The sequence below is a fragment of the Cololabis saira genome, chromosome 6, assembly GCF_033807715.1.
Source record: "Cololabis saira isolate AMF1-May2022 chromosome 6, fColSai1.1, whole genome shotgun sequence".
NCBI lineage: Eukaryota > Metazoa > Chordata > Actinopteri > Beloniformes > Belonidae > Cololabis > Cololabis saira.
This window is the reverse complement of record NC_084592.1, coordinates 15,039,259-15,055,869: the sequence shown is the minus strand read 5'-3', so window position 1 is coordinate 15,055,869 and position 16,611 is coordinate 15,039,259. Positions and strand designations below refer to the sequence as shown.

The 16,611-nt window shown below is 44.4% G+C and overlaps 1 protein-coding gene across 1 annotated transcript in view; it reads left to right on the top strand.

The window, feature by feature from the left end:
* The window catches only part of myo16 (myosin XVI), a 148,174-nt gene that overhangs the window by 112,566 nt on the left and 18,997 nt on the right, over window positions 1–16,611 (top strand). Inside the window, exons 27-30 of the mRNA XM_061723355.1 lie at window positions 326–531; window positions 11,602–11,704; window positions 13,615–13,711; window positions 15,030–15,309. Coding sequence (XP_061579339.1) covers window positions 326–531; window positions 11,602–11,704; window positions 13,615–13,711; window positions 15,030–15,309 — 686 coding nt within the window. The remainder of the gene's footprint in view (window positions 1–325; window positions 532–11,601; window positions 11,705–13,614; window positions 13,712–15,029; window positions 15,310–16,611) is intronic.

Genomic DNA, 16,611 nt, shown 5'->3' with positions numbered 1-16,611 from the left:
TGTATCGCGTCATTCAGGCAGCCAATCAGCACAGAGCCTCATTATCATAGCCCCGCCCACTCAGAATCCCACATAGATAATGAGGTTAGAGAATGGGATGCTAAAGACATGGCTCAGAGACTGAATTTCTAATTTATTTAGCAAAAACAATCAAAAGCTTGTTTGATTTGACATTCAAGGCCTGTTTAAAATAGGTATTACATGCCATAATAGGTCCCCTTTAATTATCATTATCGTCACTTGACCAGCATTTCCGTTGCGTCTCGTCTCGTTTTCCTCAGGTGATAAAGGTTCGTTAACTCACCCCCCCTCTCTCCTCCCCCAGAACTCCACAGCAGAGATGCTGAGTAAGCTGCAGGCCTGCACCCCCCACTTTGTGGAGTGCGTGCGGCCCAACGCCGGCGGTCAGCCCGACAGCTTCGACAGCCTCCACGTCTCCACGCAGCTGCAGTACATCGGGGTGCTGGAGATGGTGCGGGTGATCCGCTACGGATTCCCCGTCCGCCTGACGTTCCAGGACTTCCTCAGCAGGTCGGTGACCCCGAGCTGGCCGTCGCCCCCCCGCCTCCTCTCTCTCTCGTCCTTCCCACTGCTCAGCCGTCCAGTCGTGCCGACAGTGTTGTGCAAGTTCATACTTCTCATGAACTAGTTCAAAGTTCAATTCATAAGTTTAAAAATGAATAGTTCATGTTCATAGTTCACCATTTTCAATTTGAACTAGTTCAAATTCGGTTCATTTCAATATTTTTAGATGAAAAGTACGAATGAAACGCCACCCTATCCTAAAACTGTTCACTGTATACAATCATGATTTGTCCTAGTGGCTTTTCAACTTTACCCAGAGACTGTAAATCTCCAACAATTTAGTCCATTATCAGTTTATCTACCTGTTTCTGGGAAATCAAACCTCTGAAGGTGCAGCAGTGGGACTGGGGTCGTTTGGGGCTGTTGGGTCTTCTTGGTCTTTCCTGATGTCTTTTTTTGATTGTCAAGGACTTGCAGATATTTTCTCACACTGGACGGATGCTTTAACTCCACCTGACGTTTCAAATTTGAAGTTGACGAGGCAGATGTTCGGACTTGTTTTCTCAGCGCAGGTGGGAAAGGATTAGATTTTTACCGTCGGACTCTTTGGGAAACGATGTGTAAAATTCCCGCTGATAATGATAAGCGGATCATCATCTGACGTCTCTCTCTTCACTGGTCATGTAAAGACTGCACCCGTTGCCAATGCGAGCTGGTGCCTGTTTCTATGCTAGTGTGTGCACTGCATTGTGGGTAATGTAGTGTGAAGTCGTTGTCTCGAGTATTTTAAATGTGTGCCCCGCCCACTGGTGAAATATATTGCGTAATAATAGAGGGTTTGCATTGACGTCACTTCCCCACTGGACCAGCCCCCTTACGCCGAGCCGAGTGGAAAAAATATCTGCAACTAGTGGAGAAGACGGGATAACAGACGATTATCGGCTTAAATTAAAGGCAGTTGGACTTGACAGTGACCCGTACAGTTACCCCAAGAACCAGTGGTCCATGGATATTTGGCCACAAATCAACTTTCCTGATATTTATATGTACTTAATTTCTACGCCGGGGAAATACACGAAGCAAAGCTTGAAGGCATACAAAAGTCTTGACGCTTGGTCCGACTTCAAGGCAGGATTTGTTGTAAAAATTAAAGTGATGAGGACACCGAACTTTATGATTCGACCGTTTAACATTAGCTACCCAAAAATCCAACATTACCTGATACAAAATGGGAACTGCAAATCCACGTTTCGGTGTCTGGAATTCAGTTGTTTCTGCAAATTGCAGCGATCCATTTGTCTCTCTTAAGCTTATTTTCCGGCAGTCTGTAAAACGATAACTCTGATTTCTTGCTAAATCTATGAGTACAGTCGATCACACAACAGCTTTTTCCCATTTTAGATGTTTTCAAGTTGCTCAAACTGAAAGTTTACGCTGCCACTCAGTCTTTCTGCCACTCAGTCTTTCTGCCACTCAGTCTTTCTGCCACTCAGTGGGCGTAACCCGCTGTGAAGTCGCATCTGTGACGTCATGCACATTCCCTCTATTGGACCTAAACAGTGAAGCTGACACTCATATAATCTGAACAGTTCAAATTCCAGTTTGTGATCTGCAGAGTGAACAAGTTCACGTTCAAGTTCTTTATTTGCAAATATGTTGCGTTCAGTTCAACGTTCTCACAGAAATGAACGTGTTCAATGCATTTGAACTCGTTCATGCACAGCACAGCGCGCCACCGGGTCGCTGCGACCTCCGACGCCGGCGTCCGGCAGGTCTGGCAGGTCCGGCAGGTCTGGCAGGTCCGGCAGGTCGCGGCGACCCGGGCGGCGGACGGCCAGCTCTGCAGGACGAGAAAAGTGGCAGCAGCCCTGCTGTCGGAGGTGCAGCCCGACTCCGGTAGACATCACCTCCTCCGAGTCATCCTGACACGCAGGATTCATGAGGTCCGCCGGCGGAGGCCTGATGGCTCTGAACAGGTTTCATCAGCGTTTTTAACACCATTACTGTATTTCCTGCAGGAGACGAGCTCCGCTGTGCCACATGTAATTTACTTTTCTGTGCCTGCTTTTCCTTTTATTGTCTGGGAGGAGAGTGAATGATGGGATGCTGCAATGCATCTCGCTCTCTCGTTCTCTCTCTCTCTCATTTACGGCCTCTTGACGCTCCTCTCCGCCTTTTTTCTGCCGGTTCATTGTGATTCTGAGCAGCAGTTGGAGGACCGGCGGGATCCAGCGTTGAGTCCTCGCCCCGCCTCGCTCTCCCGTCCTCGTTCCGACTCTCAACCTCTCTCCTTCCGTCTTTTTGAGGATAAAGGGATTAAGGGGAACATTCCTGTCAGATAACAAGAGGCGACAAAGCTGGTCACATGAACCGGGACATGAAAGTCGGGGGAGGATGTGAAATGAAATAATTTGGCGTTAATAGTCGTTTAAGTGATTTGACAATCAGGATAAAGATGAACCCTGAATAACGCGGTCATATCCCCTCACAGACGTCGTACCTGCAGCAGCCGCCGGTCAGCTGACTGGAGGCAGTGAAACAAGCAGGAGACCTTTAAAATGCGGGGCAGGGGGCACGTGCACACGACGCTCACCTGGAAACACGACGCTCACCTGGAAACAGCCTTTACAGCAGGATGCGTGTGTGATGACCCTCCATCGGTTATGAAAGGGTTCATACCAGCGATCCTCCAGCTGTTCCTGCCACCACGCCCTGGAGGAGGAGAAGCGTCCGGACCGCCCGCCTCACCAACGAGGTCGTAGGCCGATCATTCAGTGCGTTTACATGGGAAGTTTAATTCCTCTTTAATTCAGAATTAAAATTCAATCCGATTTAAAATGAGTAAAAATTACCATGTAAACACCTAATTCCGAATGAAAATGGCCATTCCGAATTGAACTTAATTCTGAAGTAAGTGACTGGTTTATTGCGAGATGCGAATAGAATAATTCCGCAATCATGTTTATACTCATTCCGCTTAAAATTAATTCCGGTCGAAACGAAAGGAGGGCCTTTTTTTCCCCCTAAACGTGCCCCAAATGTCACCAAATTTTGCACACAAGCCAGGCCTGGCGAAAAATGTGATATTTAATGGTTTGCATTAATGGGCGTGGCCTAATGGATCAACAGCGCCCCCTTGAAAACTTTGCGCCTCAAGCCCCACAATACGGTTTGACGTACATGCACGAAAATCGGTACACACCTATATCATGTCGCAACTTAAAGAAAAGTCTCTTGGCGCCATGGCCGAAACCGAACAGGAAGTCGGCCATTTTGAATTAATCATGTAATTTCGGCGCAATTTATGCCATTCCTTCGGCAGTTAATACGGCCCGAACCGTAATGTGCACCCAGGTGTGTTATAGATCAAAATGTGTGTCTCAATCCTGCAACGACACGCATTAATTTTCTGAGACAAAAGCGTTACCATGGCGACGCTAGACGCCAAAAAGCGCACCCCCCCTTCATCTGATTGGTCCATATTTGATAGTTCCTACTTTCTGCATAACTTTTGAATGGTTTGATATAGAGAGTCGTGGTGGTGTCATCCGCTAAATGTCCAGGCCTGAAGAATCTACATGCAAGTCATACAAGCTTCCACTGCAGCACGCCTGAACGTACACAAGGGTGCGAGGGCCCGTTCATCGCTGCTTTAATTCCGTTTGTACCTTAAAGCTGTCTCTCGTCACCTCGGTGACATTCATCCCTCCACGTCTCTCCTGCGCTCGCCTCAGGTGAAGCCGGAGCCAGAGAGGCTTCTGGGAGCTGGGAGTGGACCACTGTGCTGTCTTCTTCTCTGCTTTCCTCCGTCTCTTGATGCTTTTTGAATTTCTCCTCTTCACTTTCTCTCACGAGTCCCGGTTTTCTTCTCTCTTCTGTTTTAACGGCGAGGTGAAGCGGCGGCTCAGTAAATCAGCCTTTAGTCTTGACGTGGCTGTAATCTCCTGAGCATAAACCGACCTCTGCGGCCTCCTGGCCGAGCCATCGCTGGCGGCGCCCCGGTAGCCAGAGCCGTTTACGAGGAACTCTATTTCACCCTCACCTTTACTTCTTTTATAAAGCAACGTTTGTTTTGTGGTCAGGTTTATTTTCCGCCGGTGTGTGAGGTCAAATACAGCCACTTAAACTTTGTTTCCTCGCATCCGATCTCTTGGCGCGCGTCGCTCTAATTGTTTTATCATGAAATAATAATAATAAAACCCAGAAAGACGCGTCGGTTGGTACGAAGCGAGTCACAGACGAAGGTGTCAGCCACACGGCTCACATATTTATGTGGCTTTTTCTGTCTTATTATTTCCATTAATGGGCTTTTCCAGGTTGTTAAATCACCTGCGGGGGGATACCTGTATTTCATTTTAACTGCTATGTCTAATGGCACTTTTCCACTAGCACCTACTCGACTCAACGTGGCCTGGTTTCTTTTCCATAACGATTCAGCACCTGGAGCAGAAGTAGGAGGTTGGAGCGAAGCTGCTGTGACGTATTTGATTGTGTGATCTAAACGAAGAAGACAACAACACTAAAGATGTAGAACCTGGAGGAGATGATATATGTGCTGCTGGGTCTGTGGCTTGTGTTCAATATCAAGTTAAAAAATGAGAGTGAGAGAAGATTCAAGCGGCGACGCTTTTTTATATTTTTTAGTTTGTCTCGGCGCTGCTGAAAAGTCAGCTGAGGCCGTGAGCAGCTATGAAGTGACAGAACTCCTGGTGGATCTGGTCGTTCCTTTTCGCCCGTCTAGATCCCTTTTTAATTCTCTCCTCAGCACCAGGTTTATGAACATCTGCACCTCAGAGTTGGACAGTTGGAGAGTTGGAAATGAACAAGAAGCCGTCAGAGTCGCTCTTTCGCTGATGTCACATCCTGACTCAGACGTCTGACTCCAACCCCCCGACCAATCGGTGGCCTGTAGTGTGATGACGTCAGATTCAGCCCGACTCAGTCGCTTAGAACCTCGGCAGAGTAGTTATGGCACTTTTCCACTAGTACCTACTCGGCTCGCCTCGGCTCGGTTTGGTGCTTTCCCACTAGGGGTCTAAACGTGCCGAGTAGATACTTTTTCTGTAACTACTCTGCCGAGATTTTAAGTCTGTTTGGTGATCCAACTCTGAGGGTCAGATGTTCATAAACCTGGTGGCTGAGGAGAGAATTAAAAAGGGATGTAGACGGAGATAAGGAACGACCAGATCTACCAGGAGCTCTGTCACTTCATAGCTGCTCAGCTACCAACGGACTTTTCAGCAGCGACGAGACAAACTAAAACATTTTAAAGCGTCGCCGCTTGAAGCTTCTCTCACTTTAATTTTTTAACTTGATATGGAACACAAGCCACAGACCCAGCAGCACATCTATCACCTCCTCCAGGTTCTACATCTTTAGTGTTGTCTTCTTCATTTAGATACACAATCAAATACGTCACAGCAGCTTCGCTCCAACCTCCTACTTCTGCTGCAGGTGCTGAATTGTTATGGAAAAGAAACTTTATTGAGTAGAGCAGAGTAGGTACTAGTGGAAAAGTGCCACAAGCATCCATGACTGATGGTCAGCTGATGCAACCGGCGGCTTCCTGGTCGCCGTGAACCGGCATCACGGGGGTTACCCCCCCCCCCCGAGACACGCCCGTCTCCTAAAAGCCGGGAGCAGCGCAGGAAAGGTCGTGGGTTTACAGAGTCCCCCCGTGTTTTACGGCCCCGCGGGGACGGCGGGGGCCGCCCACTCCGCTGGTATCACCATAAAGAGAGCGGGTGACGGCGAGTTCAAACAGACAGCACTTCTGCAAATCAAACACATCCTGCACTCGCGTGAACCCGCTCGCTCACTTCTGACAGCTCGAGTGGTTTATGTTTCCAGCCATCTGCTCGTTATGTTCGCCTCATCACGTCTGTGACATCATCGAGTGGCCTGCGCTCTAATCGAGAGCGGCGGAGACAAAGCGCTGACCGTCATAATGCACCCACCAGTTTTATTATTTTCTTCTTCTCTGATGTCACAATCATATCTAGATAATGTTACTGGTGCTTATAAGATATAAGCTTTGATTAAATTTAAAGCATCCTGCTAAAGAAGCTCCGGTTTCAGCGCGTGTTGGAGCCAAAGGTTTTGCTGAAAAGGTTACAGGGCACCAGTGTGCAGGTTTATATAGCTGATCTTACAGATCTTTACAATATCAGGCTGATATTGAGCTACAGGAAGTACCAGGATCTAAAAAAACAACAAAAAAACACACGTGATGCTCCAAATGAACTAAATTCAGGTTGCATGAGTTGAGAAGCAGCAGGATTCCAGTTATTGTTGGCATGATGCTTATGGCCTCCAAGCTTCTCAAGTCCAATAAACCATCAGGCCTCTGTGGTTAGTTTACCTGGAATGGCTTCGGAGGGTCATCTTCAATCAATCAATAAATCAATCAATCAATCAATCAATCAATCAAATTTTATTTATATAGCACCTTTCATCCAGGTGCATGAAATACAAAGTGCTTTGACATTTTGACTGAAAAATAAGCATAATAAAAACAAAAAAGATAAAAACTGGGAGACCAATGCACACTGACATACAATATAGTTAATTAAAATGAAATAATGATAAAAGTTCAAGGATTAAAGCTAAAAAATAATCCACAATAATAACAGTCCACAATAATAAAATATAATAATAAAAACATTACAAGAAATAAATAAATAAATAAAACAAATACCTTTAAAAAAAAAAAAATGTTAAACAGAATAAAACTATCAAATTTAAGGCTACATAAAAGCCAGACCAAAGAGATGAGTTTTTAGTCTACATTCAAAAATGTCCACATTTCCAGCTCCTCTCAGATCGTCCTTCAGGCTGTTCCACAGTTTTGGAGCATAGTGGCTAAAAGCAGCATCACCAAATGTTTTAGTTCTACTCTGTGGAACAGCTAAAAAGGAAGAGCCAGAGGATCTGAGTTCCTTCCTGGTTCATAGAATAAAAACATCTCTGAAATATACTCTGGTGCAAGCCCATGTAGCGCTTTATAAACTAATAAAAGAACTTTAAAATCGACACGAAAACTAACAGGTAGCCAGTGTAAGGATTTTAAAATGGGCCTAATGTGTGCTCTCCTTCTGGTTTGAGTCAGAACTCGCGCTGCACCCACCAGGGTTCATTACTCCCTCCAGATAGGTAACTTTTAAGAAGCAAGGTGTCAGTTTAGTGTTGGAAGAGGACAGAAAGTCAGGTGAGAACGTTTCTACTTCAGGTGGTACTAGCCGAAGGTGAGGAAGAAGCTGTTATCCGTGAAAGCTGCATCAGTGATGTAAATATGTGAGGAGGAACACGAGACGCGTGCTACTGTTAGGATGAAGGTTTTCCCTGCAGGTCCAGGGTTGTTTCAGCAGGACGATGCAGGACCTCACAGCCGGATCCACCTCCGATCCACGTAAACTGTGAAGAGGAGACTCACAGAACAACGACCAAGGACTACCGTATCCACTATGAGGCATTTCAAATCCTTAAAGGAGCATGAGGCTCCTTTTAAGAAATGAGACTCTCTAGCGCCACCCTTCACCACGACGGCCATTGGGGGTACTGCAGCCAACAGTGAAGCCGGCACGGGAGAACGGGGAGAACGCACATGCAGCGTCATGTGACGTCACATCCACAGCCCAGCGCGGGAAATTCGGGCCCACAATTGCAGCACATTTTGCAGCACACAGCCTGTTCAAGGCAAAGGAGAGATACACTCGAGGGCTCATTCTTTTTGGTTTGGAACGCTTCATCTGACATTATTACTAGAAAACTTAAAACGTATACGAATTTTTTTCATAAATCCTGCCTCAATCCTGCCTCATGCTCCTTTAATTCTTCTCAAAAACCGTCACTGCCCTTTATAATCCTTTATAATCAGGGCTGCACATAAGTGGGCCGCCAGAGCGCATGCGCCGTCAAAATCCACAGTGCGCTGTCAATCTTGTGCTGCAAAGCGCTTTTGCGTACCAACAGCTGGGGCTCATATTATTGGTTGTGGCCAGACCAGAATACCCCAGAACTGCCACTCAAAGTTGGTACTGGGCTGGCCAATCACAGCGCGTCCGTTGCTGCTGTGGGTTGCGCAGGGAGAGAGGTAAGGATCAGCTTTACTGAACAAACCCTGACACGTCTCGTCAAAATGTCCAAGAAGCAAGCGCCATTAAGTAATTATTTTGGCGTTCCACCACCAACTACTACAAAGAGACGCCAAACTGAACCACTACCCATGGATAGAAACAGAAAACGTGTGTTCGCCGAGAAGCGGCTGCATGATGTTACGCGGCGACGCGTACCGTACGTTCGCGGTCCCACGTATCCTACCCCGTAAGCTCTGCGTTGGTGCAACGCGGAACCATAAATCAGCCAGCGTCCGTCACTGCGTGCAGCAGTTACCTGCAAGACGCTGCTCTGATTATGGCTCACAGTTTATGAAAACCCCAATAAAAAATAAATTAGAGAATATTTTATGAAATCAATAAACAATTCCATCATCAAAATTATAACAAATAAAGGTTTAAAATATCTTGCTTTGCATGTAATAAGACTAGGTAATATATTAGTTTCACCTTTTAAGTTGAATTATTGAAATAGATTAACTTTTACACCATATTCTAGTTGAATTATTAAAATAAATTAACTTTGTAAAGGACCATATTGAGCCATTCATCTTTATAAGTGAATAAATATCGTTTTGCCTATAACTTATTCCTGCATCCCTCTTTTATCGATCCGGCGAGATGGGTCACCGCGTTTTTGGAGGCCCAAGTCACATATCCAGGGTCTCCTCTGAGCACCAGACCAAAATAATTATGTGCAGCCCTGTTTATAATTCCTGTATGTATGTAAACCCACTGTATGTATGAATTTTGTTGTGCTCACTGACCTCTAACCAGTTTTATGTGGAACACTGAGCTCAGAAATAATGCAGTTTTAGTACGACTTTGGTAGCGAAGAAGCCGCTCCGCTTGATTGATGTTCTGACCGTTCTGACAAAGTTGGTCCTTGGTTGGATACGGGTTGCAACGTCAGACAATGTATGATAACTGATTATGTTGGGCTGGCAGGCAGCCATCATCCAACATTTAATCCATCGTACCTTACCATGATTAGATGCCAACGTTAGGTTTTTAGCATAAACCCGATTTTCAAATCTATATCATAATCTAATTATAATCAAATGTTGGAATACAACCTTGTTCCAACCTCACACTAACTTCAGGTGTCTGCTATCGCTGGCAACGATGAACCAATCAGCAGAGGTGGGTAGTAACGAGTTACATTTACTCCGTTACATTTACTTGAGTACGTTTTGGGAAATTTTGTACTTTTAGGAGTAGTTTTGAATCACTATACTTTTTACTTTTACTTGAGTAGATTTGTGAAGAAGAAACTGTTACTCTTACTCGGCTACATTAGGCTACGTTGAGCTTGTTACTTTTCTTTTATCCCTTTTATCCACGTACGCGTCAATCTCATGACATCACTGGGTGATTCCTTGGGAAAAATGTTTATTTTTGCATGTTTTATCACATTTACACAGACTCAAACACACACAGTTTCTATGAGTTCAGGGGCTTGTTCTAGTTCTGCCTGGTTAAAAAATATTGTGCTACTTGTTATTTTTTATTCTGTTATTTTATTTATTTTATCATTTATTAAAGTACTTGAATTTACTTTAAGCTTATATTAATTTAAGCTATTTTTTATTAATTTGTTATTTTATTATTTTATTCATTTAATTTGCCTGAAGATGATTATTTTGTACTTTTGTCTGTTTGAATGGTTGTGTTAAAAAAATAAATCAGACGTTACTCAACAGTTACTCAGTACTTGAGTACTTTTTTACTTTTACTCAAGTTATTATTTGGATGACTACTTTTTACTTCTACTTGAGTCATATTATTCTGAAGTAACAGTACTTTTACTTGAGTACAATTTTTGGCTACTCTATCCACCTCTGCCAATCAGAGAACAGGAGGTAGTACAACGCTTACCTCCTCCAATTTTTATTGTATTGGACATATTGGAGTTATTGTGAATGAGTTCGACTAACCAGACTATTTTGTTTTGCTTTATATATGTTTTATCATGCGTCTAATAACCCGGTGCACCTTATGTATGAAAATAGACCCGTTCATTGATATGACGCCTTTCAGCCCGGTGCGCCTAATGGTCCACAAAATACAGTATTTAGCATCTGAAACGTTGTATTTGGAAAGATTGAGCTCAGATTTACAGGAAGGATGATGTCCTGCAGAAGTAAAGACGACTCTCCCAACCTTTTGTTTTGTTATATTACCATTAGAAATCCTTGAACTATCTGGAAATGCGCTTCATACAATAGTCTGAGCCATTTATCGATCACTTTTGGAAGATCACAGACGGAGAAAAAGAAAGTAACGGTGGCTGAATTTCATCTGGTTTGTAATTAACGGAGTTCAGGTGCATTTAAAGCCGTGTCTGACCTCGCCGACGGCGCCGGGCCTCGTCTAAATACTCTAATCTCAAAAATCGGCCTGTTCTTCCTTTATTTCAGTCATTTGTTGCACTGCAGTGATTTATGGAGTTAATAGTGATGTAGCTCGTCGGGGGGGCTTTGTTTTACAAGTACAATAACAGTCAATCCTGTTATCGATCTCCGTGAACAACAGGGGGAGATTTATTGAGCAGATCTCTGTCGCAGGTGGAAGTGCTTCCAGCGAGCGGCGGAGCGGGGCAGACACAGACCCCACCAGGGCTTCATGTTTATCTCTCTGACGCTTTTCAGAGGGAGAAAGTTTGCTTTCCTTTCCTCCTGAAGAACCTTGACGGGTGCAGCGCTGGGTTGCTGGCCATCCCTGCACAAACAAGCCCGTGACTCACCCCGGCTGACCGGCCACGGCAACCGTTGCCGGGGACGACATCAATGGGAACAGATGCTGTTTGGCTGCTCCGCCGTATAACCTCGCTGACCTTTGAACTCATTGTTTCCAAAACAGCCGGTGGCCGGCGTCTCCTCTAAATTTCTCCAGTCAGCACATCTCTCTTTCCGCCGCTCCAACGCTTCTTCTTCTTTTTCCCCCTTTTTTCTCTCCGCAGATTTAAGGATCTGGTGGTCCCGGCGCTGGGAGACAGGAAGCAGTCCTCGGCGGAGGAGGGATGCCGCTCGGTCCTGCTGCGCTCCAAGCTCCAGGGATGGCAGGTGCGTTTGTGTCCATCGCTTTCCCGTCGCCGTCGGCAACAAAAAGATTTGCCAAATGACTTAATCCCTCGGTCCCCCGTTTGAAAGATGCCGTGGAATCTTTGACGGCTGGTTCCAGCTGTCCGGCCTCATCACGATTCCTCTCACGCACACAAACACACACACACACACACACACACACACACACACACACACACACACACACCCTCCACACACACACACACACACACACACCCACCCCCCCGCCGTCTGTCTGAGAGACTGCTGTTGTGTCTGGATGAGTGACCCTGCAGGTCACGGTTCCTCACACACTCCCAGCGCCGCTACACACACACACACACACACACACACACACACACACACACACACACACACACACACACACACACATCTCTGCATCTCGCCGGTGCTGCAAAGGACGCTGTGGTCAGCGGTGATGTGTCGGCCTCGCACTACCGCGCACCTTGGGCAGAGCGACCTTTAGCCCCCTCCACACCCCCCAATCCCCCCCAGAGTCCAGGAAACACATCGTCTACACTAAAGCTGCTTTCATCAATGAAAATTATGACTATGACTGGCAGCACGGTGGCTTAGTGGTTAGCACTGTTGCCTCACAGCAAGAAGGTTCCCGGTTCGACTCCCAGGCCCGGCAGGGTCTTTCTGTGTGGAGTTTGCATGTTCTCCCCGTGCTTGCGTGGGTTCTCTCCAGGTACTCCGGCTTCCTCCTACAGTCCAAAAACATGCATGCTAGGTTAATTGATCATTCACCGTAGGTGTGAGTGTGAGTGTGTCTGGTTGTTTGTGGGGACTGCGGGTGGAAACTAGCATTTCTGCTAAACCCGGTGTATTTACACTGCTTGATGTAGTGTTCATTAATATGCATTGTCCCGTCTAAAATAAACTTTGAAACTAAATATTGTCGTCAATGAACCTTTATCACCCGAGGAAAACGAGACGAGACACAACGAAAATGCTGGTCATGTGACGATAACGATAATTAAATATATAATGAAATATCGTAGACAAATAAAAATGAGACTAAAATGTAGATTACCAGATAAAAACTCTGTGTCTTCATTTTTGTTGACCAAAACGAGACAAAATGTTCTACCAAAGATCCTTAATCTCCATGTTTTCAGTAGTTTCTCTGGTTTAGTTCTGCTGGGTGACGTTAGTCCTCAATCCCAGTCGCTGCAGCGGGGAATCAGATCCAGAAGATGCAGCTGCAGAGTTAGAGGCTGATGCCGTTAACGCAGAGCTCTAGGTTCACGTAAATTAAAAACAAAGTTACACAGAGAAATGCGGGGATCTGCTCTGGGGGGGAGAAGAAGAAGAAGAACCATCTTTGGATAAACTTTCCTACATAGACGTGAAAAAGAAAACCCAATTTGTCGTTGAAAAAGAAAAGAATGGGGAGAAATGCGGAAAAATAAATATGTTGTAAAGTCAAATTAGAGTCTTCTGTATCTGGAATGAAGGTATTCTTGAGTCTATAAGGTAACAATAATATAATAATAAGATAACCTTGTTTGAATTGTAAAATGGGTTTGGCTAAATACAATCTTTGACTAAAAATAGACTAAAATGGTCCTGGACAATTCTGACTAAAATAAGACTAAAATGACTTTTAGTCGACTGAAACTTCACACGACTAAAAGGAGAATGAACGTGACTAAAACTAATATAAACTAAAATGATAGCTTGACCCAAAGACTAGACTAAAACTGAATTTGAAACAGGCTGACAAAAACAATACAAGTCCAAACCACGTCCAGGCCGCAACCCACAACCCGCCTATTATCGTAAATTATTGCTCCTTTTTTTACGCTACCACACTCGTGTGAGGTTTCCAGCAGGACACAGCGAATAACCGACCTCCCACGTCGTCGTTGTTGTTGTTTTTTGTGCAGATGGGCAGCAGCAAAGTGTTCCTTACGTACTGGCAGGCCGACCAGCTCAACGACCGCTGCTACCAGCTCCGTAAGAAGATCATCACCTGTCAGAAAGGTAATATCCACCGACCGGGACGCCTGTCCGTCCGTCTGGGTCTCCGCTCACGCCTCTGCCTTCTCCCCCCCTCCACGTGCAGAGGTGTCAAGTAACCAAGTACAAATACTTTGTTACCTTACTTAAGTAGAAATTTTGGTTATCTATACTTCACTGGAGTAATTATTTTTCAGACGACTTTTTACTTTTACTCCTTACATTTTCACGCAATTATCTGTACTTTTTACTCCTTACATTTTAAAAACAGCCTCGTTACTCTATTTCATTTCGGCCTTTAAAAAATAACTATCCAGTTAAATTGCTCCATCCGGATAGAGTGAATTTGGTTGTGGTTGGATGAGAAGTATAAACATAATACCATTCCGACACCTTATTGGTTTGTACGCGTCTGCTCTCTGAAACACATGTTAATGCTCAATAGTACACATATATGGTTCTTTAATATATTTGTATTATACTACAATGCATTCATTTTCAATGGCTTTTGTCCTTTATGGCTTTTTTCCCCCTTACATTACTTTTACTTTTATACTTTAAGTTTCATTTCATTTTTCATTTTATTTCATTTTATTCTTTATTTCATTTAAAAAAAAAATAATTCAATACAAATACAAATGTTCTTAAATTGTGAATGAAAAGGGAGCAGAAAGAAGACGAATCTTATCTGATCTGCCCCTTTTTCCAAAAAATAACTTCACAAATAACAAATTAAAAATACTAATAATAAAAAACAACAACTAAGTGAATAAAAAAACTAAAATAAAATAAAATTTAAATAAAATAAAATTACCGTCGCCTATGGGTATGTCAGTCAAACTCAACGAACATATTTCATTATATTTCCTTAACATACTGGCTTTAATTGTTCTTTTGAATGTAATGTTTGATTTGGATTCTTTGTTTTCTTTATTCAGATTGTTCCATAAACTGATTCCTTTCACAGAAACACAACGTTCCATCAATATTGTCCTGCATCTTGGTTTTTTTTAAATCTCTGTTCCTTTTAAGTTATACTTGCTTTCTCTTTTTTCAAATCTTTTCTGAATGTTGATTGGTAAAGTTTTTTTATGAGCTTTAAACATAATTGGCAGAATACTATAGTCTACTAGTTCATGAAATTTCAACAATTTTAACTGAAGGAATAATGGATTTGTTGGAAGTAATAGTTTTGAAACCAGTACTTTTATACTTTTACTTGAGTAAAAAACTTAAGTTGATACTTCAACTTCTACAGGAGTATTTTTAAACTCTAGTATCTATACTTCTACCTGAGTAAGGAATGTGAATACTTTTTTACACCTCTGTCCACGTGTGTCAGTGGTCCGAGGCTGGCTGGCCAGGCGGCGGGTCCATCGCCGGCTCTCGCTGCACCACCGGGAGGAGCGCGGCGTGCAGCGCTTCCTGCAGGGCGCCGAGGACCTGGGGCTGCGCACCTACGACCAGCTCGTCATCCAGAACGCCTCCGACATTGCGAGAGAGAGCGACCGCCTGCGCTGCGGCGGCAAGGCCCTGCTCAACGCGCGCGGCAGCAGCAGCAGCCCGCCCCTCGGCGAGAGGCCCGAGCCGGTCGGTATGGAGGAGGACCAGCCGGCCAGGAGGTACATCCGCCCAACAAAGTTCCAACACAAAAGTCAAAATAGCCATTAAACGCCACCGATTTCCTGTTTTCAGTCATAAATTGTCAATAATATAAGCAATCGGAGCCAAACTCTCATTAAAACGGCGTTTCTGATGCCGACTACAGTCTAATTAAGCTCTAAATGTGATGACATCATCACGACTAAGAGCGTTATTTGGTCTGGAGGGGGAACAAACTCTTTCCAGTTTCCGTCATCCACAAGATTTATGACGCTACGAAGGAATCATTTGCCTTCCTAATTATACGTGCGTGTGTTTTAATCATGTGTTAATTTGTTTCTGCATGTGTGTGGATGTCTGCACGGCCTGTGTTTTGGTGATTAATGATGTCATTCTATACCTGCATGCTGGGGACGTTTAATTGTGGGCTCCATGATGGATGGCGGGATAATGAGCTGCATTATCAGATTGTATAAGGTTGCAGCGATGAAGCCGTGTTCCCGCCTCCACCTCGTTCTAACGCTGCACATCGCCCTCGAATCAAACCCAACAACCTCAACAACCCCCAAAGATGGAAATAAAACTAAAACGGGAGATTCGGAGGCAGTTTGGCGATGGCTAAGATACGCCACGCGGTGTGTCGAGCTCGTCTGTCGTCATCTCGCGGTAAAAACGATAAATTCCCCTTGATGACGTTTTTGTGTAAGGAAGGAAGGAAGGAAGGATGGATGGATGGGCCAGAAAGAAAGAGAAAGAAAGAAAGATAAATTCCCGTTGATGAGGTTTTTGTGTAACAAACATGGCGGATCTGAGTCATTACAGTTTTGCAGTACAGGTGTAACTCATTTAATTTGGTTTTTATTAATTCAATTTAATTGGTGTAGTTTAGTAGTAATTAGTATTCTTTTGTGATTTGGGGGCTCCAAAGACTGAATGTGGTGATAGATTTATATTTACAAAGGTGGAGTTGAATTGGTATTTTTTTATCGTTATCGGGATAAATGCCAGAAATGATCGTGATACATTTTTTAGTCCATACCGCCCGTCCCTACTGCTGACAGAAGCAGGAAAGAAAGAAAATCCTGCAACAACGACAGGAGAATGTGGGATGTTCTTGGTTGCCAGGTCGGTCACCTGATCTGTAGCTTTCCTCGTTTCTGAAGACAGAAACAAACCCCCAGCAGCTGGAGGCGGCTGCTCCAGCATCTCTGGGGGCGAAGGTCGGGCCCTTGATGTCCTGCAGACTTAACGCAGTCATGACCACTTTGTCCAAATACTGTTGATTAGGCCTGTAGCGATACGTTGACACATCCACTTCATAT